The 23,640-nt window shown below is 45.0% G+C and overlaps 1 protein-coding gene across 1 annotated transcript; it reads left to right on the forward strand.

Moving 5' to 3' along the window:
• The first annotated feature begins 22,052 nt into the window (after positions 1-22,052).
• LOC133887318 (uncharacterized) lies at positions 22,053-23,033 on the forward strand. Its single transcript, XM_062327249.1, has 3 exons — positions 22,053-22,217; positions 22,507-22,935; positions 23,004-23,033. The coding sequence occupies exons 1-3, from the start codon at positions 22,098-22,100 to the stop codon at positions 23,010-23,012; spliced, it is 558 nt and encodes a 185-aa protein (XP_062183233.1). The 5' UTR covers positions 22,053-22,097; the 3' UTR covers positions 23,013-23,033.
• The last annotated feature ends 607 nt before the right edge of the window (positions 23,034-23,640 follow it).

Below are 23,640 nucleotides of genomic sequence, written 5' to 3' on the forward strand. Positions count from 1 at the left end.
TTCTAGTTGGCTCCAAGACCCGACAGGTCATGCTCCCTAGCTAGACAAATAGACTACTTCACTAACCGGGTAAAGGGCACAATGCGCAAGTGATAAAAGGTTCTCTACAAGTACCAAATTGATCAATCTATACTTTGCAAAGTTGCTGTCAAAATATGCGAAAAGGTTCACCAGAAAATGGCAAAGCCTCCTACAAGCACAAAATCAAGTCGGCTAGCCCAATAGCAAATAAATTTTGCTGGCCGAACATGTAACAGAGAGAATCTGGTAGCTGAATTAAGTGAACAGAATAGACAACAGCTAACTGCACCTCAATTCAGCATTACCAAGAAAAATATTCATGTGATCAGGCACTGAAACATTATGCAAAAGGGGCTAAAATCACTGGACTACCTCTAAGCCCGATTTCAGCATTTTGGATCATCATAGAGCAATGTATAACAACACTCAATCAATTTTGTCCAAAGGAAAAATCAAGCACAAAACAAATCAACTGGAAAGGATAACCTAAAATGGATGTCGATCATAACTAAGCACACATTGCAACACATACAAATCATATAGCTCATCATCATGATCAAATATATAACTATTGTTTGAGAAAGCGGGCTAGGGCTTGCTTACCTTGGAGAGACCAATCAGTGAGGGTGATGGGGAGCTGGAGAAGTAGGTGGTCGCCAGGCTCCGTTGGTGTGGGGGCAAGCCAACGAGGAGGTGGTGGTGGCGTCGCGACGGAGGTCGATAGTTGTGTTGCGGGGGGGGGACGACAGGGCTGACCAGTGCTCTAGGGAGGGGTCAGCCCTCCAAGTGATAGGGACAGCCAGGTCAGGCAGCAGGGGTTGAACTTCCCATGAGTGCGAGTCTCGGCAGTGGCGGAAGAGTCGGGGTGGTGTCGAGGAGGCGGTGGTGGCGTTGAGGCGGAGGTCGATGATAGGACAGAGGCAATGCAGGCGATGAGACAGAGGCAGCGTGGGGAGATGAGGCGGTGTGGGCTATGGCGTCGACGTTGGGAGGCAATTCAGTAGAGGGCGCAGGAGGAAGGGGAAACAATTCTAAGTGTCGGAGGGCGCAAGAGGTGGTTCTTTTTTATAGGGGAGGTCCTTGACTACCAGCTCAAGAGGACAACCGGCAGTGAAATGGGACTTTCATTGCCGGCTCATGACTTAGATCGATAGTGAAACCCCTTTCACAATTGGCTCTAGAGGTCCACCGCTAATGAAACCCCTTTCATTGCTGGCATCGGGGAGGGGGGGGAGCAAAAAATTTGTTTGCGCTGTGCGCGCGTGCCTAAGACTTGAACCCACGACCTGCCCCAAGTAAGACCAAACAAACCGCTGCACTACTCAATTGTTTTCGTTGTACTTGGTACAGAGATTTTTTTTATTAACATTCAGTTAATCTTCAGCAAGCCAATATTCATATTATTTTATTTTCAAAATATATTTATTTTAATTTCAACTTACTATATACCTAAATTTCAAACCTAAAGTTTGCTATATACCTAAATTTCATAAAAAATATAATTCATTAAAAATAGAAAATAAATATGCTCGTACCTAAATTTCTATATCGGAGCTTGCTAATTTATTAAAAAAAATATAATTAGAGCTTGCTATTTACCTAAATTTCATGGCTAAATTTTCTAATTCATTAAAATGGAAAATAAATATGTTCATACCTACATTTCTATATTAGAATTTGTTAATTAATTAAAAAATATAATTGGAGCTTGCTATATACCTAAATTTCATGGCATGATATGTGTTTTCTAGCATCACATTCTCCTTTGGAAGTAATTTCTGCAAGAACAATAACAACTCTGTGAAACTCGTATCCGACCACCTATTGTTTGTCTTAACTGTAGCAGTGAAAGCACGGTATGTAACTTTGTGTGCTCCTTCTCGTAGCCCGGGAAGATTTTGCAGCACCTACAAATAAATTACCTCGCCATCTCCTACCGGCAATTGACCCAGGTTGGAAGAGCCACCTTTTTTATACTTTCACGTCCGCTTTCGATGAGTGTTTGTTGGTGCTATTCCTAAAATTTTTCATTATTATTCAACCCTTATGTAGGACTAATTAACTAAAAATGGAAAATAAATATGTTCATACATAAAGTTCTATATCGAAGATTGCTAATTAAATAAAATATAAAAATCAGGTTGGATCTTGCTACATACCTAAATATCATAGCTAAATTTTCTAATTCATTAAAAATAAAAAATAAATACGATCATAACTAAAGTTTCTATATTGCAGCATGCTAATTAATTAAAATATAAAAAAATATAATTATAACTTGCTACATATCTAAATATCATGGCTAATTTTTCTAATTCATTAAAAAAATCAAAAATAAATATGCTCATGGCTAATATTGGAAGTTGCTAATTAATTAAAATATAAAAAATATAATTGGAGCTTGCTATGTACCTTAATTTTATGGCTAATTTTTCTAATTCATTAAAAATCAAAAATAAATATAGCTAGCACTGAAGTATCAGTGCCGATTTTTCTTAAGAACCAACACTGATATTGAGTATCAGTGTCGGTTCGACCCCGGCTCAATCATTGAACAAGCACGGGAAGTTACGAACCGGCACTGATACTTCATCAGTGCCAGTTCTGGCCTAGCCGGCACTGATAGCCCGGTTCGAATGACCAGTTCTATTGTAGTGAACAACTTAAGAAAACCTAAACTTGCAAAACCAACAAGGATAGAAGTATGAGCAATACAATGAGGCTACTGAGGTACTACGAAACCGTATCTGCATCACTGACTAAGCTCACCTGCCCTGAGAACTTAATCGTCACTTGGTAGTAGGCCTAATTCTTCTACTCGACGTAGCTTGACCACAACTATGCCCAGGATGCACGGTGGCAGTCCGACCACCGCTAGCACTAGGAGTATCCGTGGACCATCTAGGGTTTGGGGGTAGAGGGGAGGGGAGACCAAAGGGCTTGCCTTGGTGAGGCGGGAGCAGGTGGCATAGTTGGCGTCGATGTCCTCACGGAGGTCATCTGCACCACGCCCACCCTCGCTGGTGCAACGAAGGCTGCAACTACAGAAGCCATGGCGGGTTTCAAGGTGTTCATGAGGGACTACGGGTGAGGCGCGTGCCATGGAGGCGAGCAAGAGCCCACCGTCGCTGCCCTCCGGCCATCCCAGCGCCCACATCCGGCCATTATTGCCCTCCCATCACTTGGAACTGGCTGCCATCCTCTCCCACCGCCCGGATCCATTGTTGCCACCCTCACACCGCCTAAATCCTGCTATCGTCACCCTCCCTAGGCCTGGATCCGGCGACAGCGTGGAGTAGGTTGCCCCTCCATGGATTCCGCAGGTGCTCGAGCTCGCCCCACTATTGTCATCTCCCGTGGTGCTGCGAGTGGCCATGGGTGCTCGAGCTCACCCAGCCGCCGTCACCACCTTCTGGAGCCACGAGCTCCTCAACCGGCGACGGCGATGCATGGAGGAGGAGGCTCCCACGCCTGCGCCTGTGTGGGTTTCTGCCTCCATGGACCTGCCGCGTGGAGATCTGATGGACGTGGATGTTGGGAGGTGGAGGAGGTGGGGACACGGTGGCGGGGTGGGGAGCGACGGCGGTGACGGTTTGGAGCGAGCGAGCGAGCGAGCGAGAGAGAGAGAGAGGAAATGAGGATGAGAACGGCCAGGGTGGGATTGAGATATTTCTGCCCTAGCACTACCGGAAACGATGTGTATGCCGAGTGCCTACGTGTATGCCGAGTGCAATATATCGGGCACTCGGCAAACAACCACCGACACCGAGTGCCCGACGAAAGCACTCGGCAAACAAATAAGCACTCGGTAAATACCTCAAAAAACACTCGGCAAACAATAGCACTCAGCAAAATTGAAAACAAACACTCGGCGAATTCGGGCACTTGGCAAACTACGCGCCACGTGTCCCTCCGTTCGGCGGCTGACGGCGAGTCGCCCCTTTGCCGAGTGTCGGCAAACATAAATGTTTGCCGAGTGCTCGATATTAAGCACTCGGCAAACTTTTTTTTTCTTTAGTTTCTTTTTGGTTTCCTTTTGTTCTCTTTTCTTTCTTGTAATAACAACCAACCAAAGTCCGCCACACATCGATTCCGATATTACTACAGTATGGTTTAAGAATGATATTATTATGAACTTGGAGTTAGAATTCAGTCGTGCTTAAGATTGAGATGCAGCAGATGTGGACTCCTAGGAGCGGCCCTTGGAATCAGTTGTGCTCTGAAAGAGAATAACAATTCTTCTTCCTTGCCTTAAAAAGGAATTTCTCGACTATATACTATCATTCCAGCTGTCATCCAGACAAAGAAGGAATTTTCAATGCTTGCCAAGTGGAAGAAGCAAAAGCAGATCAGCTTGACACACTAAGCTGCCCTTCTGATCTATGGGTTTTGCTTGGTTCATCGTTAAGTGCATCAGAGGAGGTAGCTGGTAGCATAGTGAGAAGTGGTGGAACAAAAAAGCGACTTCATTTGGCGATTCTTGGATGGATAACATGTTTGCTATGTTCCATCGAAATCTAACTTTATGGACAACTCTTTTTCATAAGAAATTATTTGATGGATATAAGTCAAATTTGATCTGCAAGTATATAAAATAACGAACAAAAATGGGTAGAAAAATATGAGACTTGCCATAGTGTCATGATATGATACGTAGAGACTGAGATAAAAAATTGAGAAGGTTTCGCAAAAGTTGTCACGTACGATGCTTAGAAACCGAAACATCTCCGAGGAAGAATCATGGTTTGGAGAGGGAACGGATCAGGTTTGAACCCGAAGTGACGTTTGAATCGTCGTTTGACCTTGAAACTTTTTCTACACTCAACATACAACATAGCATATTCGATGTTAAAATTTGGTATTTTTCTGGGTCCGTTTGCTATTTTTAATTCATTAAGTGCATTTCTAGGCTTTTAATGGATATAAGTCAAATTTGATCTGCAAGTACATGAAATAATGAACAAAAATGGGTAGAAAAATCATATTCATGTTGTTGAGTCTATTTTTAGGCCATACCCAAGAAATGAAAAGAAATTTGAAACATCTGGGCGGCAACACTCGACCAGCAACATGTAGCTTATTGGTTTTTTAATTCTAAAAAAAAGCAAACGAAGTCAGAAAAACATGAGACTTGCCATAGTGGCATGATATGATACGTAGAGGTTGAGATAAAAAATTGAGAAAGTTTCGCAAAAGTTGTCACGTACGATGCTTAGAAATCGAAGCATCTCCCAGGAAGAATCGTGGTTTCGAGAGGGAACAGATTAGGTTTGAACCCGAAGTGACGTTTAAATCGTCGTTTGACCTTGAAACTTTTTCTACACTCAACATACAACATAGCATATTTGATGTTAAAATTTGGTATTTTTCTGGGTCCGTTTGCTATTTCTAATTCATTTAGTGAATATGTAGTCAAAAAAAATTTCAGGTGTTTGCCGAGTGTCTTTGTTTTACACTTTGCCGAGTGCCTTGCTCTCACACTCGGCAAACCAGTGGTTTCCCGAGTGTCGTAGATTTGACACTCGGCAAAGATTTCACACTCGGCAAAGCAGCGAATATAGGGTTTCCCCACCCCGCGCGCGGGGACAGATCGAAAACTGTCCCGCGCGCGACTACCCTCCTGCCGCCGCCGCCTCGGCCCGCCCCCGCCCCCTGTCCGCCGCCGCCTCGGCCCGCCGCCGCCGCCGCCGCCAGCACCGCCGCCTCGGCCCGCCCCCCCGCCGCCAGCGCCGCCGACCCGCCTCCGCCGCCAGCGCCCCCGCGCCCATCCCACGCCGCGCCCCTCCGCCGCCAGGGCCGCCTCGGCCCGCCGTCGCCCCTCCGCCGCCTCGGCCCGCCGCCGCCGCGCCCCTGCGGGCCGCCGCCGCCTCGGCCCACGGCCCTGCACCGGCTTCGCCGCCGCCCCCTCTCCGCCGCCGCCGGCAGCGCCCCCGCCCCCCCTCCGCCGGCACCTCGGCCCTCCGCCACGGCTGCCGCGCGCTACCCGACACCGCCTCCCCCGCGCCGGCCAGCGGGTATAAGGTACCGCGGTTCTGTTCAACACCAACCAAAGTCCAACATTTAGGCGCTCTCTCTTTTGTTTTGAATGAATGCTTCATATTATTCTGGATGGAATCAGGGATTCTTATATGCAGTAGTTAGGTGTACTTTAAATTAGACTGTAACTCTTGTCCATGCTGGATGCTGGCTTCATTCTAACATTCCTAGACGGGTTTGTCTTCCTCTAGGTCATTATAATGAGATTAGAAGGCTCTAACGGTTTTAAATCAGGTTTCAGTGGTCCATGCTGCTTTGACGTTTAGTGCGGTTGATACTATACAAATAGTGCGGTTTTGTACAAGGCAGTTGAATTCAGTAAAAACAAGTACTAAATCTGAGCCAAGTGAACCAGATGTTTTTCAATTGTGAAGATAATGGCTCGAACTAAAGCTTCCCTTTCCATGAAAATGAATCATTACCCCCCAGGTCATCAATGTCCTTAATCCACTTTTTAAAAGAAGAAAACAGGACTAGCTAATCCAGCTGGATCAACAATAAGTGGACGTAACCTTTTTGCTAACACCCCAGCTTAATCAGTCCCTTATGAATTATATTGGCCTCTTGCACATACATACATACATACAGGAAGCCATATATATATATTGAAAAGTAGGCGCATGCATACGCCAATTTTAGTATATTGCATCAATATATACATGCAGCAACATATACATAAAACTTTAGATATAGTGCCAGTAAATTAACGCAACTATGCAGCATGAACTATACTACAGCATGGGTCTAGCGGTCACAAATTAAGACGGAATATTAGTTTTAGTTGCCTCCAAAACTCTTGGTACGATGACAATGCAAAGGCAGATCGAATGACTTGAATTCCTTGATTCAGGATATAAAATTTTATGCTTCAGGATATAAAATTTTATGTGTGTGTGTGTTAGGTAGCTGAAACAAGGTACAGCCAATCATGAACTCTTTATATAATCCAGTGGATGATAATATACGGCACTTGCATGACTTTAACAGCTAGAGCTTGTCATTTAAGAACTGACAGCATGTGTACGGCATCATGAACAAGAGTTTGTTTTAGCTAGTTGCATATTCAGCTCTTGTGAAAAATCTTCTAGTGCTTGCTGAAGAAGAACATGGGAAGGAACTGGTCAACTATGCTACCACCTCTATCTGAACCTTGCAAAAGTAGTTTTGGAAATGTGTTTAGGCTATATGACAATGCTAGCTGGATGTTTTTATTGCTTCATAGAGATTTCAGGGTTGAGTTGTGCAATTGCACAGGTAACAATTGGCTAGTTTCAATATATGAGCAACTTAAATTGTTAAAGGCACAACTTTGCTATTTATTACAAAGGAGGTGCCGTCGAAATTTTGAATTTTGGCTAATTTAGGCTTTAGGATGTGCATGTCGCGTAACCTATGCGTCTCCCGTTTGAAAGAGTTATGGTTACAAATATGCAAGTCTTTGCATATCTATAACCGTAACTGTTTCGAATTGTCCACGTTTTTTGGACAGCCCGAGGATGTGTAGATTGGGTTCATTTCAATGCTCTACTCCGATCCGAGACAGAGTTTCGGCAGCGTCTCCCCGTTGTTCTCCGGATACACATTCTCTTGGCTTTGTTGCCGAGACGTGTATTTGGAGAACAACGGGGAGGTGCTGCCGAAATTCTGTCTCGGATCGGAGTAGAGCATGGAAACAGCCCAATCTACACATCGTCGGGTGGGATTAGGACCTATCTTTACCTATTAGATAGTTTGATGCATGCCGATTCCCTCTTATGGTCAAACACAAATATTTGATTTTTATATTACTTGCTGAATAAAAAATATTATATGTGTATGTTTCCCAATATGTTAGAGGATGGATGATCGTGAGTGGATGTACACTGGCCGCTCTAGTCAGGGTTTTTTGACCGATGAATGGATCCAGAAGACCGATGCGTTCTTGGAATTAGCATTTGCTAGGCCTAAGGGACCTCGTGGAACTTGGTGCCCCTGCAGTATTTGTGCAAACACGCGTCAACAAACAAAGGAGGTCATGGGTCAACACCTTTGTAAGAATGGGTTTATGCCACACTATACCCGGTGGACCTACCATGGTGAGTCCGAACGTGCCAGAGAGGAGGTGGTGCGTCAACGCACCAATGACTATGATGTCGGGGTCGGAGACATGCTAGATGACTTCCATGACGCACATTTTAATGAAGCACGTATGGAGGAAGTGCCGGAGTCAACCGCAAAGGCCTTTTATGATATGTTGTCTACGGCGCAGCAACCCCTTCACGGGCATTGAAAGGTTTCTCAACTGGATGCCATCGGACGCCTAATGGCTATCAAGTCCCAGTTTAGCGGCAGCCGAGAATCCTTCGATGCAATGCTGACAGTTGTTGGTAGCCTTCTCCCGGAAGGTCACATTCTGCCAAAGAGCATGTACGAGTCGAAGAAAGTCCTCCGTGCACTTAAGATGCCATATGAGCAGATACATGCTTGTCCAAAGGGATGCATCTTATTTAGGAAAGAACACGCGGACGCAAAGTACTGTGTGAAGTGCAATTCCTCTAGGTATCTTGAGGTAGACTCTGGTGATGGTCAGAAGAGGCAGCTCGCAATCCCCGTGAAGATCCTTCGGTATCTTCCATTCGTACCGAGAATCCAATGGCTGTATATGACTGTGGAATCTGCTAAACAGATGACATGGCACAAAGATGGGCGTCGATACAATCCTGACAAGTTGGTACATCCATCGGATGGTGAAGCATGGAAGACGTTCGATCTGATTCATCGTGAAAAAGCTCTAGAGACTCGTAATGTACGAATTGCGCTCGCAACTGATGGGTTCAATCCATATGGTATGACTTGTGCCTCATACAGTTGTTGGCCCATGTTTGTTATTCCCCTCAATCTCCCCCCCCCCCCGGCGTCATCTTTCAACGACAGAACATATTCCTGTCGCTGATAATTCCGGGGCCTGAATACCCAGGGAAGAATATGAGTGTGTACATGGAGCCGCTGATGGATGATTTGGTCCGTGCTTGGGAGGATGGGGTCTGGACATACGACCGAGCTACAAAGACAAACTTCAAAATGCATGTTTGGTACCAGTACTCCCTGCATGATCTACCGGCGTATGGGATATTCTGTGGCTGGTGTGTGCATGGGAAGTTCCCATGCCCAGTATGCAGGGCGGCTCTGATGTTCATTTGGTTGACAAAGGGTGGCAAATATTCTTCCTTCGACAAGCATCGACAATTCCTTCCTCTTGACCATCCATTCAGACAAGACGTGAAGAACTTTACGAAAGATGTAGTTGCCGAAGGCTTAGCACCACCTAAGATGACCGGTGCCGCGGTTCGTGCTCAGTTAGACGCTCTCGAGTCCAATGCCCAAGGAGATGGATTTCTGGGATATGGTGAGCAACACGCCTGGACTCACAAGCCATGCTTGTGGAATCTCCCCTACTTCGATGATCTCCTTCTTCCACATAACATTGATGTAATGCACACTGAAAAGAATGTCGTTGAGGCCATTTTTGGCACAATCATGGACATTCCTGAGAAGACGAAGGATAACGTTAAGGCTAGAGTCGATCAAACGAGATTATGCAATAGACCACAGCTAGACATGGCTCCTCCCAAAGGCGGGAAATCGTGGACGAAGCCAAAGGCCAATTTCGTTCTTACAAGGGCCCAAAGGAGGGAAGTACTTGAGTGGTTCCAAACCTTGATGTTCCCTGATGGGTATGCAGCGAATCTGAAGAGGGGAGTGAATTTAGCTACTTTGCGAATCAACGGGCTCAAGAGTCATGACTATCACGGTAAACTACCAGTCCCAAACAATGAAGATTACAACATAGACCCCAACACATATGATGGAGAATTCTTTCAAGAAGATGGGCTCGCAGGGAATTTTGAGATCGACTTGACAGAAGCTCAGGGCATGGAAGTAGACAATGAAACTGGTGCTGACGAGGACGAAGAAGACGAGGTTGAGAATACAAGGGACTTGGAATTACTTGAGCGGTTACATTTAGACAATGACAGTGATGACGCCATTCCTCCTCCCGAGCATCAGGATGATTATTTCGACACGCGTGATAGTGATGATGAGACTTATGATCCAGCTGATCCCGATGATGATGATTATTTCTAATAACTGTATGTTTATTTGTAATAACTGTATGACTTATTCTTTCTCATAGCATGTTTTTTTTAGTATGCTTCATTTATTTACATCAAGTTGTAACATCCGTACTAATTGGTTTACTTGTTCTCATAGCATGGTGGGCAGTATGAGGAAGTTAACGTCGCTATACAAAAAGGCGACGGGGAAAGCCACGGATGCAGGTGACGGGTCCGGAAAGAGACCCCGGGGAAGACCTCCAGGAAGGCCGAGAGGCGGAGGCAGGGGTGGAGGAGGTGCTTCTATACCTGCTGTTGAGGAGGAGACTGAGTCGCCTCTAGGTGCGGCTGAGTCTGAGTCTGACTCGCCTATACCTACGGCTGCGACTCAGTCTGGGGATGAGGAGGAGCAGGTAGAGGAGGAGCAGGTTGTCCAGGGGGGTAGCTCTAGCTCTACTTCTTCTCGTGTGTGGCTGTGTGGTCCTTCGAGCCTCCCGAGGCGACCGGTACCAATGGCTAGACGCCCACTCATTCGACCAGATGGAGAGAAGTAAATGGCTCTCTCTACTCTCATTATTTTTTTGCCTTTGTATCTTCAATATTTCAACACATACTAATAAATTGCCTTTACACTTGTGCAGGAACTGGCTGAGGGTTGGAGAGGGTGACCACTCACGCCATGTAAACGGCATCCTTGGACTTTTGATCAAGGAGAAGTTCCCTGGCATGGTTACTTTGGGCGGAGTAACCGAGCCGGCATACACATGGGCCCACTATGCAGCCGCGCTGGACGCCCGTGACCGGGAGGGAAGGGTGTTTCCCAATAGAGCCGAGCGGGTGAAGGCCGAGCTGTGGGTAAGTTTCGTTCGCACTACATTAGTCAATACTAATCGCATGGAAATTATTTAACTAATGACTGGATCCGTCGGGTCTATATGCAGGATTTTTTTAGATGCGAGCCGGGCTTGGAGGCTAGGGCAGCTGCTGTCATCGACAAAGCTGCCAAGAAACTTGTTAAGGATATGCACTATGAGGCGCGCGTCCAGGCCGTGATCAAATTTCACGCGGAACACCTTGGAGCGAAGGTGACAAAAAAAGACGCTAGGACCATATCTCTGACCCGGGAGCAGTACCTGAAGGTAAAGTACAATAAAGCTTATTGTTCCTTAGATTACTAACACTTAATTTCTTCTTCTTATATATCATGCACTTGATTATTTAGGTGCCTCCGGGGTGGTGCGCCGGAGACCTTCCGTGCTGGTTTGTGATCGTGGACAAGTGGTGCGCTCCCGAGTGGGAGGAGAGTCACAATGCTTGCCGGGAAAGGCGATTGTTGATGCCTGGCGCGCCACACCATCAAGGCAACCTCAGCCTGACTGGTTTCGCGGCTAGATGGGTATGCAATAGCATCTGTTGTTCCCAAGCTCAGTTCTCGTTAATTTCTGTGCGGGCATCCCCTTTATGAATGTTATTGCTTTTCTGTTGCAGTCGGCAAAAAATGATGGTCAGCCTCTCTCCCAGTTCAAGGCTTATGCTTTGGCCCATAAGTCAAAGGCGATGCACGGGGTTGCTTATGACCCGAATGACCCGGCCTCAGCGTACACCAACGAGAACGTCAAGGCTCGCCTGGATGGATACACATCGATGGCAAAGGAGGTCCACGGCCCAGACTTTGATCCGAGCGAGCAGGATCTTGATGGGGAAGTGGTTATGAGGGCGGGAGGAGGCAAGAAACATGGCCGGTTCTGGATTGGCGACGGCACACTCGATACGGCCACCACTCCCTCTCTCTCTCAGCTTAGAGCTCAGAGCACGAGCTCAGGTCCGGGTATACGCCCTCGCCCAGAGCCTACACGGATTGCGATGAACGAAATGCAGGTTAGTTCTGTTTCATTCATCCTCCACTATCTTTACATGCTTTGCATTGGAACGATGATGAGATTGCGATGACATACTGTAGGCCCAGCTGGATGAAGAAAAGAGGCTCCGGCACGAATTAGAGAGATCGTTCGAGGAGAGGATGGCGGCAGAACGATCCCAGTGGTATGCGATGATGACGCCCCTTTATGCTGCAATGGGTCAAACTCCGCCACTGATGCCAACCCCTTCTCGTCCACTTGCTCCACAGGCTCCAAACACTGGCGGCAGAACGATCCCAGTGGTATGCGATGATGACGCCCCTTTATGCTGCAATGGGTCAAACTCCGCCACCGATGCCAACCCCTTCTCGTCCACTTGCTCCACAGGCTCCAAACACTCCTGTGAGTTAGTTTATAACCTTGTAATCACCATTATTACCATTCTTACAACCATAGAGTGTTGTGCTAACTATCTACTTTGTGCAGTATCCATCAGAGGGATCGAATACGCCTGGAGCTGGAGGTTCGCACTTTGGTACTCCGCCTCACTTTGGTTTGTTCTCCTCACTTTGAAAACTTACTTTTGTAACCCTATATCCATACTTACCATTTCTGTTTACTTTCAAATGCATACTTCTTAATTAGCGTTTTTGCTCCTTAATTGATGCAGGTTAAGGTGGTAATCAAGTGTTGAGTCCGTTACGGTCTGCTACATTTTCTTTTTGTTTGGACTATGTTTTGCTATCTTGTCACGACAATTTGTCATGTTTGTGTCACTTGCGACGGTTTATGTGATGTTTGTGTAATATGCGATGTTTATGCGACGCTTTATGTGATGTTTGTGTAATATGTGATGTTTATGCGACGCTTTATGTGATGTTTGCGTAATATGCGATGTTTATGCGACGCTTTATGTGATGTTTGCGTAATATGCGATGTTTATGCGACGCTTTATGTGATGTTTGCGTAATATGCGATGTTTATGTGAAGGTGGTAATCTGTGAAATATATGTATATTGTTTTGAATTGCAGTGACAGTTTTGAATCTGGTATGGATCAATTGTCGACCTGCTAAATAACAGTTTGCCGAGTGTTACACTCGGCAAACAAGGCTATGCCGAGTGTTACACTCGGCAAAACGGACACGTGTCACAAGGCTGTTCAATCTGGCATTTTGGATGCCACTTTGCCGAGTGTCCACGGGATACACTCGGCAATGCGTGGCACGTGTCGCCAAACTGTGCTATTTGGGTGCTATTCTGTGCTCACTTTGCCGAGTGTATACACGGACACTCGGCAAAGTGTCCTCGTGTTTGCCGAGTGTATCCCTGAGACACTCGGCACAGTGTCCTCGTGTTTGCCGAGTGTATCCCTGAGACACTCGGCAAAGTGTTCTCGTGTTTGCCGAGTGTATCCCTGAGACACTCGGCAAAGAGGCCGTTAACGCATTGGCACCGTTAGGTCACTTTTTTTTGCCGAGTGTCGTATTTGGCTCTCGGCAAATATGTTTGCCGAGTGCACGATATAAAACACTCGGCAAACAGTAGTTTGCCGGCACTGTGTATGCCGACAGTGATATGCCGAGTGTTACACTCGGCAAACATGTTGCCGAGTGTTTTAAGGCCTTCGCCGTGTGCCTAAGGCACACGACAAAGTCTCGAAATCCGGTAGTGTAGCCTAGGTTTTGACACGCATCACGGATAGATAAAAGAAAACCCCATCTCTGATGAGGCCTGCATCACAAACATGTGTTCCATAGACCTGTCTGTGATGTCTATGGTCAGTCATCATAGACGCGTGTTTCTTAGACCCGTCTGTGATGAGTGACCACCAGAGATGGATCTCGACTTGGCAAGATATCACAGACGCGTCCACTTGAGGCTAGTATCTGATGACATTTCACAGACAGATTTTATTTTTGACGTCTGTGATATGGGTGCCTTTTTTTCTATGTTTCTGTGGTAATGTCTATACTTTGAAAGTTGAATGGTCGCACTATGTCACACTCTTAAGGTGCAGGCCCATCCAGGTCGAGAACTTGGTCCCAGTCAGTATATAACAGCATCAGTCATCTAATTCCATCCAGAGCAACCTTTTTTTACGGTTTGTTATGCTTTCAGTTAAAACTACTGTCTAGTTCCTAATAACTGGTAGCTTAGAACACTAGATCTTGACATTAATCCTCCCGGTCCCAAGCCTGATCGGATCTATATTATCTGTTGCGATAAACTACAAAATAAGCTTATCATGTTATGTGCAGCCTAGAACACCATGGTCGAAGTAGAGGTGGGGTGGAGGACAGGAGGAACAGGGTTTGAACATTCGTCGAAAACCGATCAAATATTGTGAAAACCAGTCAATTCGGTTCACACCGAATTCTGAATTAGACCGGTTTTCGAATATAAATTCAAAAAATAAAAAATCACAAAAAATTATAAAAATACTAGAGACAATTCTAAGACCTTTTGTGAAAATAAATTTCAAAAATAATGTCATTTGCATCATATTTCATGGAAAGGAGAAAAAGAAAAGAAAAAGTGTGCTTTAACAAGCGTGCAACTCATTTAGTAGGGTTCATGTTAAGAAAAATATTAACATGCAAACATATTTTGTGTGTGTAGGGTGTACCTTAATAGGATCTATAAAATTAGTTTCATTTCATTTAGAGTTTTATTAATTTCTCCATGATTTTTACAAAGTTCACAAGCATAAAGTGAACATGTTAAGAAAAAGCACTGTAATTAACTTTGTCATATCTACCATTATTTTTCCTACACAAAGCATTGTTTAAGTAAACTAATAAAAGTGGTTTCACTAATTTTGGAGGTGTGATGGATTAGGTATGAATTAATCTAGTTGCAACATATTTACTCAATCCTGCAAGTTACAATAACTATCTCATGATTGCATATATTTTTAGAAGATAGAGGATCATGTAAGAAGACTAAAAAGATTGGTTTCATGATTTTTGGATTAGCAAATAATTAACTTTGCATTTAACTAGGTTTAGTAAATAAATTTTCTCATAGAAAATATACAACTTTTTCATGAGTATAAATACTTTTATCATGTAGTCATGTTACAAGGAAACCGACAAATTTTGTTTCACTTGATTTGAAGCTTAGATGAATTAGTTATCGATTTTACAAGGTTGAGCTATTCTTTTTGTTTTTCTTAAACTTTATTGAAATTCGATAAAACCGAACGGTTTTTGATGAAAATCAAGCGGTTTTTTAAGAAAATCGAGCAGTTTTCGACCACAAACGAAATGCTGGAAATGCGGTCAATTTTTGGTAGAATTCGGTCGGTTTTCGGTTGAATTCGACCGGCTACTAAATGGTTGATTCGACCAGATTTTGCCTCAGTCAAACTGGTTTGACTGATTGAATTTGGTTGAATTCTCACCGAATTTCGGTTGCATTTTCCGATATTCATGAATTTCGGAAAATCTCTGACCTCCGGTTTTCGGATGTCAAACAAATTTGTGAACCTTGAGGAGGAGTCGATCGGAAACTAAGTTATTAGCAGCATCTGTCCAAATCTACATGGAGTCCAGATTGGGATCTTACGTGTTCTAAAGCTGCTCATCAGTTGTGACATGCAAGCAAAACAACCATACAAAACCATATTAGGGGGGTAATTGACTGCCCGCACATAGATTAAGGTGTTAAAAATGGTAAAATTTTAAAATCGCAAGTACATGTTTTAGTCTTATGTTATGGATAACTATTTTTCTCTGAAAGTATACAAAATTACTTGCTAATAATTTTCTTTTTTAAAATTTGCTTGCGACAAAATTATTCACAAATAGTTCTCATTTTTTTTACTGAAAATATGCAGCAGCTAGATCTAATATTGTCTTCGAATTATTCTAATTTGTTTAGAAAGTTTGTTGAACATCCGAGCTAAATTGCATTAACCTATTTCTTAAATTGCTCAAGGATCTATTCTAATTTATTTAAGATTTTTCACAAAGTTGCTTACATAACGGTATTTAAGAAAAGACGAATAGATACATTTTTTATCAAATGCTTTCTCTATATTTTACCACGTATTGAAGTGAGTCATAGATAAGTGTTCCAAGTTCAAATGCAAAATAGTTCACAAAAAGAATAAAATGCTCATGTTTAAACTTTTTTTTACTAAAAATATATATGCATAACATAAGTTTAAAGTATGCACGTATAATTTTTAAATACGTACTTTATTTGCATAGAGTAGGAAACGAAACACTGGGCAGGTACTTGGTAACAGAAAAGCAGATTTTATTGAATTTGCATCAGACAGATGGATGCATTACACCGCTTAACCTCAGCAGCAGCACAACCAATGATAATCGAGTTTGCAGTAGCCGCCATGATGATAGCCATGCGATGAGCAAATATAGCGGCAGTCCTCATCCGTACAGTGTTCCTCAGAATAGGGCGCGAAGCACGGTCGTGGTGGCGGCGACGGTGGCGCCCGCCGACGAGGGCAGCTGATGCCTACACATACACAGCACAATCAAAATAAAAGAAGATTGGTTTGGTTCAGTAATTAATCTCAACATGTCTTTGAACTAACATAGAGTAAGCAAAAGTAGAAGTGTTTACAGCTCCCAGCTTGGCAGAATGGAGAGGTACTAAGAACTATCAACAAAGCAGCTGCGAAGTATACAATCCTCGCCGTACTGATCTTGACGAGTGCCATGAGGAAGAGAATATTGGTACTCTGTTCTTTCTGTGAGGAGGAGATGAGCATTACTTGTGTCTTTATCACAAATATGTTTCGGTATGTGGAGGTGCTTATATAGGAGAACAAGCAACCTCAGGAACAGATGTATCGCCACAGAATTTATATCCTCACCTACATAACCTACACTACAAGTGTTTTCATATCTCAGGACTAGAAATTGATATCTTATTACACCCCACTAAATACATGAGTTTCCAAACGAATCCAGGTATAAATGTATCACTACCACAGAATCGGCGAAATCAGACGGAGTGTTACAAACAATTTCTTAAAACCTGTCACTAAGAAAATACATCAGTTGCTAAGACAGACATGTCTGTAACAAGAATGCAGTCTTTGTGTGCTAAAACTCACAAACGGTTTTTACAAATTCGTCTGTTATTATCATACAGATACAGACGACGTTTAGAAAAATCTATCTATGATACTGTAACATATAGTTTCTTATAAGATCTATCTCTGTCAGTATGATGAACACAGACGGATTTTCTGAAAAACCCGTCTATACTTAAAAGCCCAAGTACTGTTTTAAATTTAACTTCTTGTCTCCCCTAGCCTTTTTGCTTCCCACACACAACCCGCTTATCTCCCATGGCTCTTTGGCTTCCCACACACACAATCTGCTCGTCTCTCCTCAATATAAAGCAACGAGGAGTGTTCATCTTCCTCGCTCTACTTGTTACTATCTGAGAGCCCATTCCACGATGATTAGCTAGGGTTTTTTTTCACGTTGAAGGAGTGAGATTTTGGTGTCGAATCCCTACAATGAGGTGAGTACCATAAGGTTTCTATCATGATTTTGTTAAGGTTTATTAGGGTTTGCTTCGATCTATGTAACTGAGGGTAATATGGTATTTCCATCACATATATGCAATGTGTCTCTTCACTGCTGTCAGACACTAGCAGGATGGGGTTGTCCTTATGCCTACTTCCATGGTACAGATGCTTGGCATCGATTTTGGTTATGTGGACTTCATGTTCATCGCTGCTGTGAAGAGCCCTTCTGTGGACCCTATTTTTGTTGTAAATCACATTCTCTATTCTGTTCTTTCAGATAGAAATTTCTCTATTGTTGTTCATCACAATGGAGATATTTTTCTGAACTGCAAGATTGGTTTGAATGCTCATTTCTTTCTTAACCATGGATAGCGGTTTGATAGTAATGCAGTTTGGTTTTGGCACATGACTGAGTTAGTCAAGATGGAGCCTAATCCGGATGACAACAAGATGATTATTGAAGATGATACTTGTGTTGACATTATGCTGAAACGCAGGAGGATGAGATGATTTCAATCATTTCATCTTTCTGGAAGATGTCGACCAATGATGTCAATAATCTCGTCCTTCTGGAAGACTATGTCTCCAATGATGTCAAGCATCTCATCTTTCTGGAAACAAAATACGTATAGCTAGCTAGATTTATGTGTTATGAATAATATGTGATGTGCAACTGTGTGATGCTCTTAACCTTTATGATATGTAAATACCTATTTTGAAGTTCTAAATAATGTGTGATCAATGTTCTAAACAATGTATCGATGTGTGATATTAAATAATGCATGTGATGTTATTTAATTTTTGAATCATGAAGTGTATATGCCATATCATGAGTGTAGCCAGAAAGCAAAATGGCTTCTCAGAAGGGAAAGAGTCACACAGACGGTTTTCCAAAAAAATTGTATGTGACATTTATACATACGGGTTTTAACAAAAACCGTATGTGACCCTTACTACACACAAATGGATTTATATAGACGGGTTTTAATGAAAATCGTATGTGACCCTTACTACACACAAATGGTTTTACAGAAAATCCGTTTGTGTGTATCTCTGTTAACAAGGTCAATATCAAAGATACTTTTGTAGAGATGGAACCTATAACCGTCTGTGATAGGGTTTAAAATCCATCTATAATAACCCATTCTGATGTAGTGTATCATCTCAGAATTTATGTCCTCACCTATCCTACGCTTGTGCTTTGATATCTCAGGACGAGAAATTAATATCTTCTTACACTCAACTAAATATATACAAGAGTATTGAAACCAATCCCAATTTATTTGTAGTAAAAAATTTCACTACTACAGAACTGCATATCAATGCCGGTTGAAAAATGATTTCACTACTGGTTTTCAACTGGCACTCTTTACTCAGCACTAATAGTCGGATACTGTCAGTGACAGGAACCAGGGGTCCCCGAGTCCCGAGGCCAGAACAGCAGAGTGCCACGTGGCACCCTCCCTCGGGGGTTACCTCCCCGAGGTCCGAGAAGACCAAGTCCCGGGAGAGGGTGCTCGGGGCCATAAACAGTGGTACTCGAGTACCCAAGTTCCCCGATAATCCGAGAAGACCAAATTCCGGGAAGAGAGTGCTCGGGGCTGCGAGCAGTGGCCCCCGAGCACTCAGGTCCCCCGACGACTAAACAAGCCGAGTACCGGGAAGGGGGTGCTCGGGACTGCGAACAGTAGCCCCCGAGCACCCGAGTCCCCCGAGAACCCAAGGGAAGTCAGTTCCGGGAGAGAGTGCTCGGGGCCGCGAGCAGTGGCCCCCGAGCACTTAGTCCCCTGAGGACCCGAACAGTCACTCCCAGGAGAGAGTGCTCGGGGCCGTGAACAGTAGCCCCCGAGCACTCGGTTCCCCGAGGACCAAGAGAGGGCATATCCGGGAGAGAGTGCTCGGGGCGGCGAATAGTGGTCCCCGAGCACTCACAGTTCCCCGAGGGCCCGAGAAGTCCTTCGCTGGTGGCCCCCACAGAGGCCCAGCGGTGACGTATTGGCTGGTAAAAGGCCCGATACTGCATTTAAGAGGGCACATGGTCGGTCACCTCCAACTGCTCCCCTCACGCTTGCTGTCAGTCTCTGCCACGGCCTGCCAGGGAGGCGTGGGGGCATTTAATGCACAGGTCCCATCGTGGGACATGCGGCACGCCTCGGGATAACATCGTGAAGCCCAAAGTGCCCTGCCTGCCGCCCTGCTGTGTCAGGCGTACAAGACCGGGCGGGCGCGCCAGGCTGCTCGGTGGCTGCCCGGTGGGCCCTCACTGCGGCGCCCGTTGAAAAACGGCATGATGACTTACAAGACCGGACAGGGCACGTTTTCAACTCTCCATGTCACCTCGCGCAGCAGCCCATAATGGTTGCTTTCCATTTATGGTGCCTTAGAACTCGCGCCATCCCCTTCTGGGCACACTACCACCCTGGCGGGTACTTAAGCCGGGAGGGCACCCCGGAGAAGACAGGTTGAAAAGAGACGGGGTGAAGTAGAGGTTCAGCACAACCAGAGTCAGGTTGAGGACAACCAGAAGCACAGAAGCTCAGATCACCAAAAAACAAGGAGCACGAAGCTCCAGACTAGACAAATATTCTTGTAACCCAGCAAACACTCCGAGAGGCATTCTCAGAGCATTTATAGCATAAACACAGGAGTAGGGTGTTACGCTCATTGCGGCCCGAACCTGTCTAAAAATCCCCTAAGCATTTACTACTTCCTGCATCCGATCATTCCATCCCACCTGCATCTCATTTACGCCCATTTATTTCACCCGCAAAACAGCTTCAGAATCATCCCCTGGCCGAATCTCAAAGGAGGTCCCTCCGGATCCCCGCTTGAGGACTTCACCCTCCGACAGATACTATCAGTGCCGGTTGTCCACCTGGCACTATTACTATTTTCAGATGATAAAGAAATAGAGAATTGGCAGTGGCGGAGTGGCATCCGAGCCGGCTCCCGTCGGGAACACCTACAAACGCTGGTTGAAGACCAAGATTACATTTACAACAACAACCAAATCTTATCACCTTTCGCTTTGCTCAGATCAGTTGGGGCGTCCGGTGTGGAGGGAGCAGAGGCTATCAACCCACTGGTCCTCGGGCACGCTGCCTGCCCATGGCGGTGGCGCACCGGGGAAATCAATGCCGCGCATTGCGTCCACAATCCGCACCGCGGAGCCTGCGGGAAGAGGGGCACACTGCCGGCGCTCGTCCTCCGAGAATGCCCACGCTGCCACTCCACCAGCCTCATGTCTTCTCGCTCGGCCACAACTCAGCCGTCGTTCGCCCTGGATCCCTCCGCCACCGCACACTGGATCCATCTGACGAGAGAGAGAGAGAGAGAGAGAGAGAGAGAGAGAGAGAGAGAGAGATAAGAGAGACAAGAGAGAGAGGGACTTGGTCGAGGGGAGTTGGCCGGCGGTGGGAGGGAGAAGGCCGATGGGGAGTCACGAGGGGAGGAGGCCGGCAGAGAGAGCGAGAGAGAGAGAGAGAGAGAGAGAGAGCTGGCGGACGCGAGATGAGCCAAAACGGCAGTGAAATCAAATTTCAGGTCCGGAAGTAGTATTAGTGCCGGTTATCAGTGCCAATTTTTGTTTGAATGGATGGGTGGTTGATTGGTTTTGCTACGAACCGGCACTGATACCCTACCAATGTTGGTTTTGACCAAGCCGACACTGATGACTAGTTGTATAGTAGTGTTTATGTCCACTACTCCTATCCTAGTACACTGTGTTTTGATATCTCAAGTCTAGGATTTGATATCTTCTTGCACACTTCAATAAAAATTTGAGTATCCAAACGAATCCTAGGTATAAATGTATCATCTCAGAATTTATGTCCTCACCTATCCTACGCTAGTGTTTTGATATCTCAAGACTAGCATTTGATATCTTCTTACACGTGAATGAATACATGAGCATCAAATGGCAGATGTGTTCATTTGTGTTCTCTACTTGTTTCGTTATTTCCTGAGTGCCGTATGTAGTGGTTGTGCTTTTTTTTAAAGTAATAAACATAAGGCAAAATAGCAAAAGAAAAACCTATGTGTTTGGAGGAAGTCACAGCAATAATGATGGGAGGTGGTGGCTATCCTCCTCTTGTAGTTAAGCCATCACCACAGAATACACCCACACCGAGGCATGGAGCGGAGTAGCGGACATGGATGGTAGAGCTCGGTATCTAGGTCAATCGCTGGAGCAGCGCTCAACATTGAAGTCACGGCAGATGGCCCGGCGGGGACATTGGGTTGGCCGTGGTACATTTTTGATGGTCGGGAAGCCCAAATTCAAGCTCGCTATGCTCAGAAAGAGTAGGGGCATGCCATATCCAATATCGAGACAACGAGATGAGGCGGCAACAGGAGGATATTCAACCTATGGCAACTTAGACTTGTATCCTCTGCATTAGTAACTGCTACTGCAGAGAACTCACTCTCTGCATTAACTTGAATCTCAGCCCTCCTTTCCCATATCAATGGCTCAGGTTGTTTGGATTAAAAGAATGCAGAGGATACGAGTCCCTCCAAGCAGCCCCTCTCTCTCTGCTGTGCCGCGCGGAGGAATCATCGAGACTCGACAGAGAGGATGAGGATGGAGTTGGCTTGGGCGTGCGCGGTGGACCGCGCCACGCACATCGCCGACTCCGCCAAGCGCTTCCTCCTCTCCTTCCGCCGCCCTCCGCCGCCGCACCCCGGCCCTAACCCCGTAAGCGCACTAACCCCACCTCTTCTCGCTACTCAAATCAAGCCCCCAACCAACACCGAGGTGATGGGATGGGATTCCGGCGATGTATCGCTTGCGTCCTGGCGCAATATACATCTGAAATGTGGGAAAAGGGAGTCATTTTTTAAAATCTTAGTGTAGGATTCGTGGGAGTCATGTCTTGCATCGTTGTGGTTTATATGCGGATACTTGAACTAGCCTTACGAATTGTTAGGATTCTTGGAGAGAATTTTATGTGCCTTTTGTTCCCTTTTTTTCTCTTTTCCTTCAGATAGATATCTTGAAGCGGTTCCAGCGACAAGCATTTTATGACATAATGCAGTTGAGGGAGAGACAAGTGAAAGTTGAAAGAGTGCTTTCGTTGTACAAAGCGACCAAAGGTGGTCCTTTTGCAGAAGAAAGCACTCGGGTCAAGGGCGTTATCAATGTTGCTGGATCGCTCACAATAGATAGCTCAGAATCAGATTCTGGTATTAGTTCACGGTTTGTGTTTGAGACCACCGTCCGCGACAAGGATTCCCTCTTTGCAGAGCTCGTTGCTGATCATAGATACATGTCTCAAGACAATGATCATACTGGAAGCCCTCTTGTATTGTCAAATGAAACGTACCTGTCGAATATCAATGACTCCTTTTCTGTTGCTGCTGTACCAATAGGAGCAAGGTGCGATGATTTTTCAACCGATCCAAATCTCCGAGAGGTAATTTCTTCAGACCAGCACTGGTGCTTCAATGCTATGCTTTTGCCTGCTAATGTATAAGGTAATAGTTTGCTTGACAGGAACATTGGCTGGCCGGCTTGCGTTCGTCGTTGAGGCCACCTTTGCTGATTAAAATTCGACATGGTCCCCGGCGAATCTGAGTGCAAGGGACCTCATCCCCTCGACTACAGATGCCTGCAGGTGGGTTTCGTGCGGCCGCGCAAGGGACTCCGGCTCTGTCTCTTCGCACACGACTCTGGCGTTGATTCTTACAGGTAAGCATTACTAATATTGCTATGTAACAAAAATAACTCTGTAATAAGATTGAGATCATAATGAAATTTATCTTAGATTGATTCGATAGCATAATGTTTTCATGGTCCAGTAGCACTGAATATATAGGTCACATGACTGCAAACTTCGATTGCAAAAACAGCACTGAATTTGATCCTAACATATCAATGGCCTCCACCAAAATGGCATGGTCCTGCTAAAACATTTGCAGCATTAGAGCCACCCTGCAATATGAATTAAAACAGGGATGAGAAGAACAAATAAACATGCTTAATTTTATCAAGCGAATGTTGAGAATAGGTTTACCATTAGCAGCTGGGTGAAGGTAGTGAAAGATCCAAATTCCTCAAAGACTTGATTATTGTTTGTGAATTTCTCTTCTTGTTCTTGATGATTGGACACCTGACTGAC

Source organism: Phragmites australis, chromosome 12 (assembly GCF_958298935.1).
Source record: "Phragmites australis chromosome 12, lpPhrAust1.1, whole genome shotgun sequence".
Taxonomy (NCBI): Eukaryota; Viridiplantae; Streptophyta; class Magnoliopsida; order Poales; family Poaceae; genus Phragmites; species Phragmites australis.

Excerpts from the sequence above, each read along its gene's own strand:
- LOC133887318 (XM_062327249.1), top strand. The coding sequence starts at position 22,098 with ATGAGGATGGAGTTGGCTTGGGCGTGCGCGGTGGACCGCGCCACGCAC. Across the intron at positions 22,218-22,506 it reads CGCACCCCGGCCCTAACCCC|ATAGATATCTTGAAGCGGTT; the intron begins GTAAGCGCACTA and ends CTTTTCCTTCAG.